This window comes from Cenococcum geophilum, assembly GCF_001692895.1.
Source record: "Cenococcum geophilum 1.58 unplaced genomic scaffold K441scaffold_33, whole genome shotgun sequence".
Lineage (NCBI taxonomy): Eukaryota > Fungi > Ascomycota > Dothideomycetes > Gloniales > Gloniaceae > Cenococcum > Cenococcum geophilum.
In genome coordinates this window covers 997971-1018054 of record NW_027137591.1, presented here as the reverse complement: position 1 = coordinate 1018054, position 20084 = coordinate 997971, and the positions used below count along the sequence as shown (strand labels likewise).

The window sequence follows — 20084 nt, the reverse complement described above, 5'->3', positions numbered from 1 at the left end:
TCCTAAACCTTGGTGTCTTAATTCCTAAGGCCTTATTGGCCTGCCTTATTGCTCGCATAAGCAATAGCAACAGCGTATTCTGTCTTCTGACACTTTTTTGTAGCCTTTATGCGCTATGCTTCGAGCGCAGCCTTAGCCTCTTCTAAAGTCTCATTAGTTTGTTTTACAAGCATACGCCTAGCAGTACCTGCGTGAAGCGGCCTAATATAATTGAGTTGCTTCTGTGCATGCATTGCATCCTAGACCTTAACCTCTTCTTTTACATAGTAGGAGAGCATGGTTGTGGTTAATAATTCAATAATACACTATTTGGTGCGCTTGAGCATGTGGTGCGTATGAGGTGGCGGCCCCCCTCCGCAGGAGGGGGGTTGAAAGCGCCGGGTATCCCTTAACCCGTTGGAATTCGTCCCACGGTATCGATAAGGACCCAGCCAATCAGAGTAGCTAGATCGTTGCTAGTGCTTAGTGATAATGGCTAGTTGTATCATCAAATACATATATATTCTCAATCCTTGGTGCTGAATCGATCAATATAAGGCTTCCAGCTCATCCGTCGTGCAGAACGGTATCTTACTCGCGCTATCCCTTAACCCGTTAATTTTCGTCATACGTTATTGGTAAGGATTTAGCTAATCACGAGGCATGGGTTCTTGGCCGTGATTAGAAATATGAAGCCGTTAATATTTGAATATTTCTTAGCAAAAGCTCTATCTAGGTTCAATCCTTGGCGTTGAGTCGATCGATATGAGGCTTCCGGCAAACGGGTTTAGTTGAGGGCATGGTTGTGATCAAACAGAGCTTCAGAATCTATATATTCTATACGGAAGTTCTGAGTACGGTTTCTGTAAGCTTTTGCAGTGTGGGAATTGACCGAGCAACTTAATTGTAAATATAGCTCTAAAGCCTCTATATATACACGAAGAAGGTGGAGGTAATAAGACATAATGGGGTAATAGGTAACTAAAATGGGAACAGTGATCTGCAAGCAATATTGATCTGCAAGCAATATATAGGGTGGCGTTGACGCTGTCTTGGAGCCTTCCAAGCGGTGATCTTGTGTCTCAGCACAGTGTCGGTAGTCGGTTACAGTTTCTTTGGTGTTGTATGCACGGGCTATATCTTTATCGATAAAGCCATACAGAGTCCTTGCGGCACGCCAGGCATGCAAGCATAAGTCGTGGCAGACTTACCTCAGTGGACTCATACTAAGAAATCGATTGCGCTGGCGCGCTAAACTCCTTCGGATATTTGATCGATTTCTTGGTCTGAGAGACTTTGGCGAGATTTGTATGAAAGCACAAGCTTTTTTTATAAGGAAAACTCATAATTTTCAACAAAATTAATTAAAATCCCCACAACATTTTTTATAATAAAAATTATATTAAATTGCTTAGGAGATCTAGCTCTATAAATTATCACATTTTAGGCTTTTATACCTGTCTGAATAAGGTTCTGTAATACAGTAGACACGGTTACTTGTAACCAATTGGGTTAATCACGTGAGCTAAGCGAGCTCAGGAGGTCCATCAAATTCCACCTATAGAAGTAGAGAGGAAGAAGAAGAAATCAATTGAGACCAAAAACCCCCCCTACCGTGATCCGAACACTAATCAGTGCCGCACAGATCAGCAAAGGAATAACAAAGAGAGGCACTGTCTGATTCTCTAGACCTCTTGTCAAAGGCTAAGAATCAAGGTATTGCTTGCTAAGCCTAAAGGCCAGTTTGTGAGGTTACTCGCGCTTCTGACCTACGTCCATCACGCCTTCAGAGCAACTAGTTTGTGGGTGTTTCCACACTTCTAGTCTAACTGTCGAATCAACTGCGGAACCAAAAAGATGGCTACCTCCGCAACAAATACTGACGTAATAGCTACCTCCGCGTCAAATACTAAAAAATAGGAGACTGAAAAATGGGAGACTGGAATCAATGCGACAGCAACCGACATCAAGGAAATCAAGGCATTTGTCAATTGGCGTTTATCGATATACAAGGAAAATAGATAGAAGGGATTCGACTTATGGGAGAGCTTTATTAACGACTTCAAGTCCCCTTTACAAAGGACATACTGGATGACCTTGGCAAGGATCGATTAAAGAAGATCAGGGATTACCTCCATGAAAATAGAGTATACGTACGGAAGGAGGCAAGGAAGTCAATTGCAGACGGCCTCTTAGGAACTATTCACGAACCAACTCCCTCAAAATGGCCTACCGACGGCCCTACCGACGGCCCTACCGACGACCCTACCGACAACCCTACCGATGACCCTACCGATGGCCCTACCGACGACCCTACCGACGACCCTACCCCAGCTCTACCATTACTACCAACTGCGACCCAAGCCACAGACCAGCTCGCCGTACAAGGAAGCTTCGGAAGAGAGATTACCAACTTAGCTAAGCTCTACACGGACGAAGTCAAATACTCCGGCGAACAAGATAACTTTGATTTTAAGTTTAAGATCTTCCAAAACTACTGCCTTCGAGCTGGCGTCCCTAAGCAAGCGTACATCATTGCTATTCCTACTATGCTCCGCGGCCTTGCTCTCAAATACTACTTTACCCACCTCAAAGACCTCAACCTTCTCGAGAATATATGCATAGGCCTAAAATCATACTTCAAGGGCGACGAATATAAACGCGACATCCTATCAAAATGGAATGCAATTACGCTTAAACAAGTTACTGCTCAAAAAGGACTTAATATAAGCCAAGCATTTCAGGTATTAATTAACGAGATGTGGCAGCTACAACGCGGGTTAGCAAAGGACCTCCAAAATGACACAACATTCTACAATAAGCTCCTTACTGCGTGCCAAGACGTACCAGCTTGTAAACCAGCCTGCTTTCGACCCGCTACTACCCTTACCGGCCTTATTAGCGACATCAAATCCTCAATCGCGACGTACGGTAAACAAGAACCAGAGATTAAATCATTCTATACCGACCAACGATATTACCCCCCTAATCGTCAATACCGTAACAAGGGCAAAAAGTGCTTTGTATGCAGTAAATCTGGATGTTAGTCTACGAACCATACAAGGGACGAAAGGGACCGAAAAATACGTCAATATATCTCCGATTTTAAGGGCAGTAACGGCAATACCAACGACGACGATAATAACCAAGGGGATACCTTTACAGCAAGGTTTGGAGCTTCTAACTTCTACCTCGATATAGAACCCTATCCTAGTTATTACGGCGACCCCAAGGCGGAGGCGTTTTGGACCGAATTTGAAAAGGGAGAGGGATAGAGACTACGGACTCATTTACTAGTATCTTTTGTTCTCTCTTATTTCCTAGTTGTTGCCAGTGTCTGAATAAGGTTCTGTAATACAGTAGACACGGTTACTTATAACCAATTGGGTTAATCACGTAAGCTAAGCGAGCTCAGGAGGTCCATCAAATTCCACCTGTAGAAGTAGAGAGGAAGAAGAAGAAATCAATTGAGACCAAAAACCCCCCCTACCGTGATCCGAACAATACCTTTATGTAGGCCCGTATATAAAGGTATTTAAAAGTGCTCATAATTTTAACAATGGGAATTTTCACTTTAACGAAATTAATCTCAAATTTGGCAGGAGATAATGCAATTTAAAGGCCTTTAATATATAAAATAGCCCCCTAAAAAAAATTTTACGAGTTTTTTTTATCCTTATTTTATTACGTTGTGGAGGAAATCCCCTTGTAAAATCACTAAAACTATGATTTTTGCTTATGATTTTAACAAAACTCGCCAAACGCTCTCAGACGTGATTGAGCGAGAAGGAAGACGGCCCAGCTGTTATTCCGACGCTAGCCAAAAAAATCACGTCTGAGCTCGCTGAGGTAAGTGGTAGACCGTGCGCACTTTCTGCTTAGTAAAAGTCTGCCACGACTTATGCTCGGATGCCTGACGCCTTGGCCGCTCCCACTTATTAGTATTGCGAGGTTTCTTTACAGCATTCAGTAAAATATCTGCTAAGGCTTTCCTGCGCCCCTCATACTCTACTCCAGTCTACCTTCTAGCCTCTATACAACAAGCTAAACAGTTCTAAGACTTTACCGTAAATAGAGCTTTTAGAAGCTATTATAGGCCTTATAATCTAAGCTTAAACTCTTATTATTAGAATATTTTTTACTATATTATTCGCCTTTAAGCAGTTTTAAAACCTACTTAAATATAGTACTATAAGAGTATTTAGGGATAGAGTAGTAAAGTATAGATTATATAAGTAGAGGTGTTTCTTCCCCTACTATCCTTACCCTACCTCCGCGCCTAGCCCGCAGATACATTCCCAGTAAAACCGTACACCCAATTCCACTAACAATATAGTTAAACGGTAACCAACCCCATTGAAACCAATACGACGCTGGCACGGCCTGACGTCCCCACGTCGGCGCCCCCAATCGCTGTAGCCACCGCACCGCTATAAGGATCAGTACCACCGCCTGCATGCCTAGCGTGAGCAAGCTCAGCGCGCCCGGGTCGCCCGCCTGCCGTCGCAGCTCGAGGTACTGCGGATAGAATTGAAGGGTAACGAAGATAAGAGAAACCCATGTGTTAATAATAGCAGAGAAGCCGGTAAAGATGTCGACGTTTATTGAGGGAGGCAAGGGCTTAGGCAGGGCAATAACGACGGCGGGAAGGAGGAAGAGCGCGGCGTGGATAAAGGCGGTGATGGGGATACTAGTTCGGGTTATAGAGGAGGAGGCTGAGGGCGCGCTGCTAGCGGGGTATGTGGCGTAGAGCATAACGCTAGAGAGGCGGGTTAGTAGCTACGAGTGGGGTAGGGGTGAGGATGGGAGGAGTTACAGTATAATTGAGAATGCCCATTGAAGGGCGACTTGGATGAGTCCTAGGACTGCGCCGAAGGCCTTGGAGCCGCGGAGCTGGCCGTTGCCGATAAGCTCTAGGACGGGGCTCTTGTCCGTGGGCCATGCGCGAGCGGCTAGGAGAAGAGTGTTGGCGAGCTGGATATTAGAGAAGATAGCGTTAAAGAGTATAAAGTAGGGGGAAATGCCGTAGGTAGATTGGCTGCTTATAATACGCGCGATTTGGGGGATGTATAAGACCGCGATAGCGAGTAATAGTATACTAGTTTGTGCCTTAGAAGCGTGCGCGGGGGAAAGGAAGACGGAGAGGAGAGCATATACGAATCAATCGCGACATCACTGGGGCTATTGCGCAGATTGCCATCCCAGAGACCCATAATAGGCTATAAGTGCGGCAGAGTGAAGAGAGTGGGAAGAAGGTATTTAGACTTAGGGTACGAGAGAAGATAATGGAGTAAAGGGGTAAAAGCGGAAATGGTAGATAGGAGTAAAAAAGCGAAGCAATAATATCCTAAACTAAAGTCGGAAACTACTCTTCTCAGAGATTTGGCGCCTAAAGCTAAAATTACCAGGTTTGGGGAGCGTAAGCCTCCTTCATCTTAGCTTATACCTTGGATATTCCAATAATGAAAAGATATAGAAAGGCAAAAGCTCAGAGGAAACCAACAGCAGGTCGTCGTCAAGGCTGTCGTAGTAGTTGGGTGGGCCGCCCCCGATAAAACCCATTACAGCCGTTTTCGAAATATCGGTAAAAATCGCCAGGTCGCAGCAGCACGCATCACCCCCCTTATTAAAGCATATACCCCACCAATATAGCTCTATATTTCATAAATAGAGGCTTATTTATATAATTTAAGGCTACCTTAGTGGAGTTATAGGGGGTACTTATTTCTAGGAATAGAAGTATCGGATTAGTCAGCGTAGAGCCTTAATTTAAGTTTTATAGCCGTTGCAAAGCACCTACTATAGCCCCACTAATATAGCTCTACATTTTATAAATAAAGGCCTATTTTATAGCCCTAGAATAGAGCAATAAAATGGGCCTCTATACATATAAGTTGGATTAATATTGGTGGAATTATATGGGGATGCGTGCTGCTGCGGCCTGGCGATTTTTACCGATATTTCGAAAACGACTGTAGCGCAATATCGAATCGCAGCCACTGCGATTCTTAGACCCCTCATCGCCGGATCCCATCAATAATTATGGCTAAATTAGAACTGCAAAATCCTTCTCCTGACCCTGAAGAACCTTATCACTCCTCATCTGACGAAGATTTCAACCCTTCCGCCCTCCCTGCCGCAGATGACTCCTCTAGCTCCACCTCCGAAGATGAATTAACCCCCACAATCACCAAATCTTCTCAGCGCAAACGCAAGCGCAAGGCCCCTTCTCCCACTGACTTCGGCTCTGGCGATGAAGCAACAATCCAGGCCGCACGACGCCGGCGCAGCAAAAAGCGCAGGGGTGATAGGGTTGCTGATGATGATGAAGATATTCTCCTATCTGACGACGAAGGCGGAGAAGGTGGGCTTATAAAAACAAGAGCACAAAGAAGGATTGAGTAGGTCGAAATCATCGAAAGTTCGTTTGGGGACATTAGGGACTGATAAGAGCGTCTTACAGACAGAAAGAACGGCGACCATTAGCTAAAACAGATGGCGCCACAGTGGATGTGGACGCGCTATGGATGCAAATGTCCTCTGCACCATTAAAGCCTATAGAAGCTGTTCCAAGTCTAAATGCAGTAGACGCCCATGGAAAGAAGGATGTAGCTATGGGCGGGGCGGGGGTGCCGTCCATCACAAATCTCGACGACGAGGACCTCATCACCGTAAAGCGAACTTACACCTTTGCTGGCCAACGTGTAACAGAAGAGAAGCGCGTCCCCAAATCCTCTGCCGAAGCACGACTCTACCTTTCTGAGCTCGCTGCCGCCCAAGGCACCTCTGCCAAACCCACTGAATCCACTGCCCAACCCGATTCTGAAGCTCAAGTTGAGGAGCCCAGCTCCGATACACCCCAGAATGCCACAAAGAAGATACGCCGTCCCCTCCGCCGTCCTTCACGCTTCGATCCCAACCCCACCGGCTTCGTGCGCGGCCTACCTCCGGAGCTCCAGCTCAAATGGCCGCGGAAGGCTATCACTATATCTATCACTCAACCTGACCAAGAGAACGGTCTTGCCGCTTCTGCTGTCTCTCCCGCTCCCTCCACGGCTGCACCGAAGAATATGCCGCCTCCAGAGAAAGCCCAAAAGCTCAACGTGGTGGAGAAATCGCGCTACGACTGGGTTGGGTATGTCGACAAAGAGGGAATTGCGGACGAGCTGGACGAGCATGGGCGCGCAAAGGAGGCATACCTGGGCCGAATGGAGTTTTTAGCTGGGGTGGAGGCGAGGAAGGAGGAAGAGAGGAGAAAGGCGAAGGTAGTGCTTGGCGCATGAAAAGATGTGTGGTGAACGGGATCAGGAAAATATGGAATTTACCTTTAAGTGATGCGAGCCAACCTTGGAGCTTCGCAGCTCTTTGTAAGTCTGGGCAAGACATCGAAGCCTTCAGAGAGCCTAAGGCTACTCTAGGACTTTGGAAAGACTGTTAGAGAAGGGCCAGGATTTCATTCTAACGGTAATATGCCAGGCGTTAACTCATCATCGATTGACTCTGGTAAGCCCTGGGCCAATTCTGGATCTTACATTTGAATCGTTCCCAATGATGCGAGAGGATCCAACCCTACGAAGAGAGTTGCTACTCTTATGAAGAACTAGATATTATCTAGCCCCGAGGAAATCTAGAGTAGATGATATCCAGCTCGTACGTATAATCACCCACCAATTAGTCTTCTAAATACCGAATATAAATTCCGTAAAAGTTACTTCGGAGAGGATTCCTCTAGGGCAAGATAGAGAAGTTTAAATTACTTCAAGAACGGCAGGCATTATTATTAATAAGACAGTAGGATAAATAATAGTTTACATCCCTACTACCAAAGCGCAGTCCTCTGCACTATTACACAGGTCTTACCATATCTGTTATCCCTCGTGAATTCTGTCAACTCTACGCGATGGTCTACGAAGGACTGCGGCTTATTTATATTATAACACGAGTGGTCATCGTAGTACCCTAATATTAGTAAACTGGCTGTCAGGTTACTAGAAGGCGCAATATAAGAACGAAGTGCGTTCCGAATGCGCCGATCAAGCTCTCTAAAGCATGATGGTAATAAGCCTGTTAAGATTCGGCAACTGGATAATAGGCACTAGACGGCAAACGCGAATACCCCGGGATCTAAATTAAAAATAAATATTACTCTGCCATTATATTTTACTGTTATTTGGCGCCCGGTAAACAACCCCTCTAAAATGAAACCTTGTTTTCCTGGAGTGAAACGGAGTTGTACACATCCACTGAACACCAGATTAGCCTCTATATTGAGAGACTGACACTTTAATTGAAGGGCTGGTGGTGCTGCCAGACTTCTAGTTCGGCTTAAATGGTCCTGGTAGCAACGGTTCTAGCAGCTAGAATTCGTGCCACTCTGTGCTTTAAGAGCCCATAATTTCGTGTCGGCGGAGTAACTTCGATATCCTCATCGTGGTTCTGGATGAATGTGGGTGTTGTTTGACTGATTTAATATGATATCTGACACTAACTATGCGTAAGATAGTTATTTTACCTCCCACTCGTATACTCAGGTTTAAATGTCTCGATACCCCCTTTCTTCATAAGCTCCCTTAGCGCCATCGTTGCATACTGACTCGATCCAAGTTGCAACTTCAAAATGACAGCTATCTTTTTCATCCCCTCTTCATCAAGCATCTCCACGTCTTCGCTATTCTCTTGTACGTTCTTTTCCTTAGGGCCTCCGTTGCTTTCCTTACCCCCTTGCTCCTTCATCAGTTTTTCCAGATCCGTCTCAACCATTTGCTCATCTTCCTTCGTATATTCCTTAACCTCAAACCCAGCCGCTTCGCCAGGCCTAGCTAATAACTTCCTATAACCCCCACTCAAACTTATATCCCTCCATTTCCTCCGCATGTCAAGGGGATCTAGCCCTCCGCCGCGCTCACTCCCCATGAACTCCTTATAAAACGCCCCTATAGCATTGGGCGGGTACTCGACATCATACCCAGGCAGCGGGAGCACAACATCAAAGATATTGTACTCGCCACTCTCGGCTTCTTGCTTCGACAGTGGTCGGGCTCTTTCGAACGCGTCGTCTGCATCAATCGCACTGTCTTCGCCGGAAGGCCGAATGACGACCTCGCCGGCTTGATCAATGTCTTCGTCGACCACGCCACCAGCAACCTTATGCTTGTGCTCGTGCACGAGGACCAGATCGCCCTCAACGACGCGCGAGCCATACATGTTCCATCTCTTCCCCGCGACTACGTTCCAGACAAGGCTTTGGTATGCGTGCACATACATCAATCGCAGATTGCGCGGGATCATCTGCATGGCGCCCTGGAAATCGTTCTTTCGCGACATCTGGCCCGTCTTGCGGTCAACGAAGCCCAAGTGCTTGATGATGCAACTTTCTGCCGCGAACTTGCGCGGCAGTTTTTCAAGCGCCGAACTGGCCTTGCTGGTTGTTTTCCAGATATGCAAGGCCTCAGCGCGCGCTTTGTCGTCGGAGGAGATGAGTTTGGTGGAGTTGGGGTCTTGTGCTGCAGCCAAGGCTTCAGGGCTGAATTCGAGGATATCGTCGGTGGCCCCTTTGAGGTCATCTTGGAGTAGCTTAACGCCCACCGTGTCCGTGCTGGCGGCGAAGGAACCAAATCTTTGTAACCCGTAGTAATTGATGAACCCCTTTTCTTTGAAATCCGAAATAGTTTTTGATAGCGTAGTCTTCGCCAGCGCTATCCGCTGCGCGATATCCAAACCTTCTTCTCCTGGAAAATGGCAATCGCGCAACGTGATCACGAACTCGTTACCTGCGAGCTCACCAAGCTCTAGCCCACTGGGGTGATACTGATAATCCCCAACTTTCGCATTCCGTAGGTTTTTCCCCATCTGAACCAGTGTTCTTGCATTAACGCGCTTGACGCTAACCCGTTGGACTGTCACACCTCTACGATCCTTGGTCCCCGCGAACTGGAAGCTCTTTGAGTGCAGCTTCAGCTGGCTGCCAATGAAAGAAATAACCTCCATGGTATCCTTATTCTCCTTATACAGTGTAAAATGCAGATATTCTCCGCCAAGCTCATCCCATCCGAGCTTGCCCTTCACCTTCCTAGCGCCATCATTATTCTGCGTTCTGCCTTTACCTCTCTCACGGGGTGGCAGAGGCTTGATGGTGATTGTTTCATCCTTCTCAGTGTTCGTTTCGAGGCGGGAGGAGAAAATGCGACGGACGGCTTGGTGAGCATTCGTACGCTGCTCTTTGTCGGGTATAACCTCCGATCTTATGGCATTGAAGTCCCTGGCCTTGCGTTCGGGATGTTTGAGGACTGCAGCATAGAGATGGATGATGGCGGAGGTGGTTTTCTCGCCGAATATAGACTGCAATGCTGCGACATTCTCATCGGATATCTAGAAAGCGTATTGTCGGCGAAATTTCGCTATGGGTGAACTGCTTCACCTACCTGTGACGTTTCCCCGCTCTTATCTTCCTTTGCGGGAGCGTTCTCTTTCGCGAGCGCGCCATCAGCTTCTTTGAGTTCTGTGGCTTGGGGAGCAGGAGCAGGTGGTAGCTCTACAGCGGCTGCCGAAGACGTTTCAACTTTCCTCTCTTGCTCCAAACCCTGATTGTTGGACGGCATCGTCAAATGCTCGAGGTGTAATACCTGCCCGGAAGGTAATATTTCGTTGACCAGGAAATCTGTGTACCTTCAAACCCACTGAAAGTCAGCAATGGGGTGACTTGAACAATACTCGCGTTTCCTTACCTCTGCTTCAAAATCCCAGTAAACCCGGAGTTATCCGGGCTCACATATTCTGTAATTCCGGCTCTGATCTCTTTCTCCAGTTCACCATCAGATTTCTTCTCATTTTGGACGACGCCGCCATTCGCAAGGCTCGTTGGAGATTTGGATTCGGGTGCTGCGAAGTGTTCCGGAGTTGTCAATCGCACTCGCTTTCGAGGATGCTCCTCCTGGAGCTCCTCGCCAGACATGTTTGAACCTCACGATTGTGATAATAGCTATGTTGGCGCGGTTGTTGGTGCTCCGAAGACCTTGATGTGGGGTGGGTAATTTTTCGCGAGCTAGGGCGGGGGCTTGTCACGGTTGCCGAAGCTTATGCGGCATTGTTGATGCATGTGAGATACCTTGGAAGCCTATTTTACATGCAATTGAGAGCAAGGCAACTTCTAAAATTGAAGCAATCCGGTACTTAAATGCTTAGCAAAGCCACCAAAGTGTTCTAAAAGCTAGTGCGTTTAAATCCCAATCCAGATGGGCGGTGAAATATTCGTAACTCCTTTTCCCATCCACGCTACGCCATCTACATACAGGATCATAGTTCATCGTGCACCTTCTTCTTTGCCTTCTCGATGGCCTCCTTTATTTCCTCCTCCGTTGCGTCCTCAGGGAGCTTCACCGAAAGCGGAGGCTTATCCTGCTCGAACTTGATCTCCCTCTCCACATCGCCATTCTCCTCTGCTTTCTTGTCTTTCGCCGACTTCTTAGACTTCTTGGTAGCCTTTGGCTTGAACGCCTTGCTCTTTGTTGGCATACGCATCTTCTTCTGGACGATCTCCATAAGGACATTATTGAGCCGGCGTGACTTGTTTTCAAGGTCTTTGATCAAGATAGCTGGATCCTCAGAATCAGAGAGCTTAGCTTGTTCAGCAAGCTTGGTATCTAGCCACTGTTGGATAGACTCATAAGCCTCAGTTATCTCTTTGAGGTCTTCTTCGGTGTAGAGCATGATCTCGGGCACCTTGGATGGTTTAGGATCTTCTGAAGTCGTTGACTTCAACATGTCTTCCTCCTCGAGGTCCGCAAGGGGATCTGCATTGGTAGTCGCTGATTCTTCTGCAGTCGCAGTTGAAGACGCTGAAGACTTGCTAAGCTCTTCAGCAGCAGAGGAAGATGCCTCAGCAGCCTTCTTGACCTGGTCCTTGATGACGGAGGCCATTGACTTTGTTTGCTCAAGCGCATCTTGTAACGATTTGACCGCATCAGGTCTCCTACGGGCCTCATCTTTTCGTTTCTGGATAGGGTCAACAAGGGCCTTAAGGTCGTTTAATCTTCCTTTTAGGACTTCTTCAGCGGCGTCATGGCCCTCCTCATAGATCCAATCGCTAGTGGAACGAAGCAGCTCCTCGAGCTCTGACCTCTGTTCTGAGGTAGACACTGCTATAAAGCTTTCATCTTCTACAAGATCACGTGCGCGGTAGGTGAATGCTTCAAGGGAGTTGAGTACTTCTTCGCGTACACGGCGTGCTTTGTCCGAAGCATCAAAAGCTGCAAGACTATTTATTGTGAACAGGTTGGTAGGTTTAGGGAAAAGACTTGACATACCGGTCCTTCATGCGGTTGAACTCCTTCCGTGGATGCTTTTCATAGCCTTGTTGTGTGATATGGAATGTAATAGCCGAAGTTACAGTCTTCTTCTTCCCGGACTTGGGCTTCTCCGCTTTAGCTGCCGCTCCGGAAGCCTCGGCATCGTTGGCCGATGCGGGAGAAGAGGCCGATGAGGAAGCTGACGAAGAGGATGACGCAGACGAAGATTCTGATGATGACGACGATGGTGTTTCATCTTCAGGGAGTTCTGATGAGTTCTCACCCTCCTTAAGCGGCTCTTGGCCCTCTTTCTTGGAGCCGAATCCGAAAAAGCCCTTGACGTCCTCCATCATACCTCCTTTGCTATCTGTATCCTCTGCTTCGCAGCTTACCCAGCCCCCTAATACTTCAGGAATGCCGGTGACGGGGTTTAGGCGGACAGAAAACTTAGTGTTGAAGCTGTCGCGGTCGCAGCCAGCCTTGTCAATGAAGTTAGAGACAACTATAGTGAGATTTCCTGTCCTGACATGGACAACCGGGCTGTTAATGAACTCTGAGCCGCCAGAGGGTACGGACTGATAGAGTGTAAACTCAAACTCTCCCATCATTTTGAAAGGGACATCCTTGACCGTCCCTATCTGTGATGTAGGCGTAAAAAGCTTCTGGAGGCGGTCTTTTAGGTTCCACATGTATTGTACGCCCACTGTATATCCGGTAGTGTCACTATCCCGGATTTCTTTGACTCTGAAGCTTGGGCTCAATCCAGCAGCTTTGAAAGCAGCGCCAAAGACGGCGGCTTCATCCGCGTTGACATTGCTCCTTAGCTTAGCCGCCCCTCCGGCGAGAGATTCAAGTCTCTTCTGAACAAACGGTGTCCTGACTGCGCCACCGTGTAGAATCACAGAGTCTAGGTCAGAGAAGGTGAGTCCAGCCATGGCGAGAGCTTGCGTAATTGGCCCATCTACTCTCGCAGCGAAGCCGGAGGCTAGTTCCTCGAATTTCGTTCTTGAAAGTTTGTACCGAAAGTCGACGTCCTCATAGAGACTCTCAAAGGTGGCTCCGGTATCAGTGTTAGCGCTGAGCACCTGACGGACTTTCTCTGCCTCTTTCCACAATTTAGCAGCAGCTCTTCCATGTGTCTTAATGTTTGCGGCCGCAGCTCCAAGCTTCTTGGCGCCTGAGGACTTCATGAACTCCTCAACCATATGATCCATGACAAGCCCATTAAGTGAGTCTCCTCCTAGTGTCTTGTCCCATCCTGTACCAAGTACAATGACTTCTTGGATTGTTTTGTTGAACCTGCCAACGTCCTTAACAGTCCGGCCCTGGAATTTTAAGACCGTTGCAGTCGTCGAGCCAGCACCCATATCAAAAACTATGTGATGTTCCGGTTTTCCTCCTTCGCTTACCCTTGGAAATATCCTTGATGTAGCGTACTGTATTCCAACAGCTAGTCCGTCCGTAACCATACCCAAAACTTTGAGCCCGGCGAGATTTGCTGCTACCTCGAGAGCTCTCTTCTCGTCGGCGGTGTAGAATGGAGGAATGGTAAAGACAACTTCTGAGACATCATTGCCCTTTCCAGCTAAAGCCATTGCATTGTCCCGTATGTTCTGCAGCTCCATGGCCAGCAGCTCTTCCACAGTGAATGGTTGGTCATCGTCTGTGAAGCTCTTGCTCTTGAATGCTATTGTCGGCCTTTTCTCCAAGCCCACAAGTTCCAGAGCTGGATGCCTTAACTCATACTCTTTCACAATGTTTGGACCTTCCCGGGGAACCCCTAGAAGGGGTTTCAAGTTCGGGTATACATCGCCAGGGAATCTCGCAGCGAGTGCAAGAGCGTCGCCGCCGTAAAAACGCTCTGGGAAGCTGCTGGTTTGCGCACCGGATTTAGAAGGCTTGAATGTGACTGCTGAGACTTCTTTTCGTTTTGAGTCTTTGGTGAGGACAATCTCGAGAGGTATTCCGGGCTTGACCAGTGCTGCTTTGATGTATTCGGTCCCTAGATCTATGCCCAATACAGCCGAAGCTGCGGATGCAGTACCCGAGAATAGGACGAGAAGCCCCAGTAATATTGAAAGGGTAGAGAAGGGTGTGCGTCGTCGTCCCGGAGGCGCCATTATGAATTTGAGGAACCAAGTTGCAAAGCTTCAGAAAATGTTGATCTGTCCAGAAGCGAGAGACGCCAGAGGGCGAACGCCGAAAAGTAAAAAAGAAAATAGAGTTAAATATGCAGAGGTAAAGAAAGGGATTTCTCCCGAGAGGTTTGAGCGTGGAAGTTCATTGGAGCTATCCCAGACAATAATACAGCTACAAATGAACACCTGGCTTTTGGCAGTGAGGCCACCGTTTCATGCACAAACACCCATTCAACGACCACCTCTAAATTTACGCGCCGAATGATTCATTCAAATAGCATTGCGGTGAGGACTTGAATTTATTTGTCTAATTGAGGATATTTCGATTCATTCAGACTCGTTGCCTGCTATCTACTAACTTCTTGCAAACCGCCTCTGTATATCGACAATGTACAATGAAATTATTTTATTACTCAACAACTGATAGGGTATTCATTCAGAAAGAACTTCAGACTGCTCGACTTGCCTCCAAGTATTGCGTGCAACAAGACTTCCCACAGAAATCCACTAAAAAGGTAAAGTTGGATATGAGGCTCTAGATGCCACGGTTAAATTCAACCATACCATCCTTTCCGCCACGATCCCAAAACTCAGCCTCCAACGTCTTGGCATTTACGGCCTGGCGCTGTGGAAAAACAGCTAAAGCTAGTGGTAGAGCGAAGATAGATGTTGTGAGGATTAAACCTACATTAAAGTCATTAGTCTTATCACATGGATCATAGATCATAGTCCGGGTGAACATACCAAGATTTAGGGGTAATACCATCCTTGGTCTTTGTTTTAGCCACTCTGTCCGCTGCAGTCGTACTAAAATAAGTGGGGGTAGCACCATGATCGGAGTGGCATTCGACACTCTACTGAGAGCTGTCTCTCCTACGGCTAATTTCGCAGCCACCTTACTCTTTCCCAGGCTTTTAACCTCTCCATTTCCTGCTTCGACCTTACGCTTTTCTTCTTCGCTAAATACAGGAAACACGTCGATGCCCCTTCGTATCTCCTCGCCACGCATAAGGAACACATTTAAGGCGCCTGCGCTTGCTACAGCCGCGAATGGCACTAGTCGTCCTAGAATCATCCGGGCTGCGGGTGAGAGACGTTTGAGTCGTGGCACTAGTGCATTTAATCCTAATGCGACGCTGCAGGAGGCGCTAACGGCGAGGAAGTAAGATTTTATAAGGGTTTCGGTAGATAGAGGTGTAGACTTATTCGCATTGGCGCTATTGATGGCTACATTAAGGGATTGGTTGGTGATTTGCCATGCTAGAGTCCCCGCTGTCTAGAAAGTAATGTGATGATCAGTACGTGCTCTTAAAATGGACTGATACTGAGTGTATTACCCCAAGCCCAGGTGTGAGCATCCCCGCTGTCACGGCCAGATTCGAGAGTACAAAACAGGACATCCGAAATGGTAGGAAGACGGGCTGGCCATTATCTTCTCAAAAATTAGCAGGCTTGTCCCAAATATTTTCTTGTACGATCTTATGCCCCCTTACCTGGATGTAGCGTTGAGTCGATTATTTTCTTTGCTCTCCATAGGTCTGGTGTCATATCCTTGATTTGCCCTTGTTTATATGATGTAACAAGTTGTTTTGCATGTTCAAGCCCGGCTGAAGATGTGAATAGCATCCTAATTTATAGTATAATTAGCGAAATGCTTATAGAGGGGAGTGGGAGAGCAATAGGCTTGCGAGATGGAATTGGTGGTAGTGGTACTCACCACACCGACTGAAGATAACATGACAATCTCTGCGCGCTGCTTCCTCACCTAGGATCTGAAATATCTGCGGAATGTCTCACCCGCCCCCAGTATGTACTGAGGTCATACTGCGACGCGGGCAGGTCACGACTTCCAGGCAGAGCTGACGACATTTTGGAGGAGAATTATGAGAGTGTAATTGAAAGGAGGGGTGCTTCAAAAGTAGAGCCCATAGCTTGGGTAATAAGCAGAGGTTTGTGGGAGCAAACTTGCTGAAACAGTTCCGAGGCCGGAGTTGAGTCAATTGCTCGGCTTTTGGCGGTGTGAAAGACACCTCGGCAGTACCTACGCTGACACGCGGGGCGCAGAAGTGGCACCCGAATAACTCACTACGTTCGGCCTGCCTTTATGCAACAACCTTATAAGATAATAGCATATAAAAATTATTTTATATAGTATCCTAAACCCGCAGAATTATATAGTAAACCTATCTTTTTAAGATAAAGTACTGTTATGGCTGTAGAAAATTACAAAGTCGCTCGATACTTCGAAGCTTTGCGTATTTTTGTGGTTATGTGCCCGGCGTGGTGGGTATCAAACATCACATTTCCAATTGCTGATTGTACTGAATATTGAGAGATTAACCATCAATTATAATTACGATGATGTCACCTAGGGTATTTGATATTTTCGGGCCGTCTATCGTTCATAATACATGAAGAAGTGCAAAAACAGGCAATCAACATATAAACAAGAATCCCCCTTTTTCCCACCTCCATTATGCTAGAGTACTTGCTTCGATTAAACAATACAAAATCATAAGCAGCCCCTCATTTTTTCTTTTTGCCTTTGGCATTAACCTCCGTGGATTGGAGGATAGCATCGAATGTCTTGGTCGGATCATTACTAGATTTTGGTCGGAGCGGGCTGGCGGGCGCAACGCCAGCTGGCAACGGCAGAGCCTCTAGACCAAGCATCATTGCGCTTTCGCGTCTCCGACTAGGACTTTGTGGCCGTGAACGGGTTTTTAGGGGTTGCAATAAACCGGGTGGAGATGGAAGTGGTTCCTCCAGCGTTTCTGCAACAGCAACGCTAAGAATGTCGCTGTGTGCTGTCCATCTTTCCGCCATCTGCCAACAGTGGCTACGACGGTAAATTCCTTCCACGCCGTGCTCGACAACATCGGATGGCAGGCTGACCAGACCGCTGCTTCCGGCGATGCTGTACCAACCTCGCTGAACGCCAGCATCCTCTCGCGCCCAAGGTACTCCTGATCTGGGTGGTTCACACAAGAAGTATTCTACTCCTTCCGTCCATCTCACTCCCGGCGCATCCACTACAAGCATCGGAAGTGATTGAAGAACAGCGTACATGAACATCCATTGGCCAGTTCGCAGGTCGCAAAGATCGTCAAAGCTCTTTCCATGGGCAGACTTGCGTGCAAGATCGCGGAATGCGTCGAGAAAAGGGGTTGAGATGTCGGAGTCGGGGTTGTACGATGCCTTGAGGAGAGTTGCTATTTCATCATCCTTGAGCTTCTTGCTTCGTGTTTTAGCATCCTTCTTCGCGTCACCAATGCCATAACCCCCCCTTGTGGTTTTCAAATTGGGGTACATTGGTATGTCGAAAGGAACAGGGGGCTGAACAGGAGGTGAACTGCGATCATACTCGCTCAGGACTCTGCGTAATGCCTTAGTGGTCATTCCGTTAACATCGTCCGCACCGTCGTCGTCAGATGGGCCTTCCACCGTCCGGGTAGTAAGAGATTTCCGGTCTACCAGAAGGTCGTAGAGGTGTGAAACGTCATGATAAAGATCAATTAGAACTAGTCGATTCAGGCCGCTCGTCTCCAGACTGTTCTTCTTAGAGCTTGCCTTGGGAGGCCACGACCCATATTTATGCTTATAATAAGCCACCACGTGCTTCCGGGTTGTCATGAAAGCTGACTTCCAAGCATCAAATCGAACTACTTTGCCCTCGTCAGCAGTCTTACTGTTCATAAGACCGGAAAATACAGCGGGAAAATCAAAGTCCTCTAATCTGGTGTTGATGTTTTTCAGTCGCAAGAACAGGTCCATAGAAGCCCTCTCCATTCGATTTCGGGTGAGGGGGCTGATAAGCTCGAACTTCGGGTTCCCGAGTCTCGTGAGATCCTCATACTTACCCACCCCGTGAACAAAGGCCTCAGTGTACAGCATAACAGACCGCATCCGCTCACCGAGAACAATGCCCTCAATTGTCTTCTCGCGACTAGACTTCATGTCTGTCATATGCAATTCGTTGACGTAATTATCAAAGCTCATTGCAGCAACTTCTCCGTAGGTAGAGCCATCAACATTGGAGAAATCGTAGTGTTGAAGAATATCCGATATCCTCATGAAGATTTCGAAAATTGATGAATGTTTCTCAGTCGCCACCAGGGATTGGCCTAGGAGGAACGCTACTAAGTTGCGATATGCGACCAACCGTTCCACGTCGCTAGGCGAGCACCTCGGTTCAGGATTGTTTGGACTGAGAGTTCCACGTTCAATGGACAGGGGGAGAGGCAGGTAAAGATGTATTTCAGAAGGTATGTCGTCAGTGGTGTCGCTGAGCGTCCTCGAGCCTTTGGAGCCATCGGAGCTTCCTTCAAGAAGACTTGGGTCGGGCGACCTCGGCGGCGTAGGAACCTCACTGGACTGCCTGCGCATAGATTCCACCTGTTGTTGCCGTCGTCTATTGCTGGAAGTGACCGTCGAGTCACTGTATATTCTGCCATAGGCAAGATGTGTTATGGCGGGGGAAGCAGCGTAGATGTTAGAGTCGATGCGAAATGAAGGTCCTCTGCCAGAATTGCGCGGGAAGAGATAGACGAAAGTATCCCCATTCTCGTCCCAAAGCTCTGGAACCTAATATCAAAGTTCTGTCAGCACCTCATAACCATAGAGTTTGGTGGGCTCTAAGGGGGCCTTAACATACCTTCTCTCCACCGATCAATAGCGACAGATTATATGGAACCTTCCCATGGTGCCCTATTACCCACGCCAGAGGACCACCATGTCCAAATTCGCTGACGCGTTCATCACTGCTTCGCGCGCCCCCTAGCAGCCAACTCCTCCGTTTTGCTTTCGCATTATTCGACCGCGCAGGAAGGCTAGAATGCCTTTCATTTGGGCCATCAAGAACCGGAGTACCAGGAGTTGAGGCACGGCTAGCTGGCTGTGAGCCTGTTGAGGGACCAGACGCCAACGTGTCGTTTAGCGGAGAATGAGGAGGTAGGAGTTCAGTGGTAGCGGGAGCAGCGCTCACTGAGGTGATAGTAGGCTGTCCATACAATTCAGGGTTTGGCGGCGGTGGAGGTGGATAGTTAGGAGGGAGTAGTTGTCCTGAAGGTACGCGTTCACGGGAAGCTTTGGTCAACTTGCTTGCGACGGGGATGCGACTTCTATTCGTGTCTACAGAAAGATAGTTTGAGGGATACGGAGCCGGAGGCACGTCTTCTACTGGTGATTTGGATTTGACACCTTGGTCGGATGAAGAAAGAGAAAATAGAGAAGAGAGCCTCTGGCTTGAGCGCTTTTTGGAGGCCATGGCATCTATGTTGGGCGGGGTTAAGTTGCGATGAGGATATTAGCTCAAGAGGAATAACAATGGATGCGGGCAGGCATGAGCGTGTCTTGAAGGAACATCTGGTTGGACAGGCAGCAGGATTTGTTTCATGGGATTATATGTATGAATCCATCGGAATAGGCGGTGCTGATGGGCTGATGTGGGACTCCATGGATGCGGGCACCCCTTCAAAATCCCTGGAAAGTTGGTCTGGGTTGGTCTGGGTTGGTCTGGTGATCCCTGAATCGTCCTGGCACCACTTAAGGTAGGGCGAAGCGCAGCAAATGCCCTGGTGCAAAAAGCCTTCTACAGTAATAGGTGCACCCAGGGCTACGTTCTTTCTTGCGCCTGACATCATCCACTTCGATTGGTGTTTTTCAGATCTAGGAGATATTTTTA

General features: G+C 47.7%; 6 protein-coding genes across 6 annotated transcripts; 1 reads left to right on the top strand and 5 right to left on the bottom strand.

The window, feature by feature from the left end:
* Positions 1–4125: 4125 nt before the first annotated feature.
* K441DRAFT_698001 (uncharacterized protein) lies at positions 4126–5486 on the bottom strand (the record flags this gene model as incomplete). The annotated part of the gene is made up of 4 exons (XM_067653029.1): positions 5137–5486; positions 4796–5077; positions 4309–4738; positions 4126–4152 (listed from the first exon to the last, which is right to left on the bottom strand). The coding sequence occupies exons 1-4, from the start codon at positions 5190–5192 to the stop codon at positions 4126–4128; spliced, it is 795 nt and encodes a 264-aa protein (XP_067501713.1). The 5' UTR covers positions 5193–5486.
* Positions 5487–6021: 535 nt separating this feature from the next.
* K441DRAFT_571184 (BCNT-domain-containing protein) lies at positions 6022–7262 on the top strand (the record flags this gene model as incomplete). The annotated part of the gene is made up of 2 exons (XM_067643967.1): positions 6022–6380; positions 6443–7262. 2 exons carry the CDS (start codon positions 6022–6024, stop codon positions 7260–7262), a joined length of 1179 nt encoding a protein of 392 aa, XP_067501712.1.
* Positions 7263–8094: 832 nt separating this feature from the next.
* K441DRAFT_615025 (tRNA pseudouridine synthase D) lies at positions 8095–10971 on the bottom strand. The gene is made up of 3 exons (XM_067645706.1): positions 10704–10971; positions 10401–10644; positions 8095–10347 (listed from the first exon to the last, which is right to left on the bottom strand). The coding sequence occupies exons 1-3, from the start codon at positions 10928–10930 to the stop codon at positions 8488–8490; spliced, it is 2331 nt and encodes a 776-aa protein (XP_067501711.1). The 5' UTR covers positions 10931–10971; the 3' UTR covers positions 8095–8487.
* Positions 10972–11070: 99 nt separating this feature from the next.
* On the bottom strand, positions 11071–14546 carry K441DRAFT_697998 (heat shock protein 70-like protein-like protein). The gene is made up of 2 exons (XM_067653028.1): positions 12282–14546; positions 11071–12232 (listed from the first exon to the last, which is right to left on the bottom strand). The coding sequence occupies exons 1-2, from the start codon at positions 14381–14383 to the stop codon at positions 11272–11274; spliced, it is 3063 nt and encodes a 1020-aa protein (XP_067501710.1). The 5' UTR covers positions 14384–14546; the 3' UTR covers positions 11071–11271.
* A 138-nt stretch (positions 14547–14684) lies between these two features.
* On the bottom strand, positions 14685–16350 carry K441DRAFT_697997 (Tricarboxylate/iron carrier). Its single transcript, XM_067653027.1, has 5 exons — positions 16167–16350; positions 15895–16028; positions 15739–15833; positions 15146–15677; positions 14685–15085 (listed from the first exon to the last, which is right to left on the bottom strand). The coding sequence occupies exons 1-5, from the start codon at positions 16268–16270 to the stop codon at positions 14937–14939; spliced, it is 1014 nt and encodes a 337-aa protein (XP_067501709.1). The 5' UTR covers positions 16271–16350; the 3' UTR covers positions 14685–14936.
* A 372-nt stretch (positions 16351–16722) lies between these two features.
* Positions 16723–19817, bottom strand: K441DRAFT_640362 (uncharacterized protein). The gene is made up of 2 exons (XM_067646612.1): positions 19056–19817; positions 16723–18985 (listed from the first exon to the last, which is right to left on the bottom strand). Exons 1-2 carry the CDS (start codon positions 19665–19667, stop codon positions 16928–16930), a joined length of 2670 nt encoding a protein of 889 aa, XP_067501708.1. The 5' UTR covers positions 19668–19817; the 3' UTR covers positions 16723–16927.
* Positions 19818–20084: the final 267 nt, after the last annotated feature.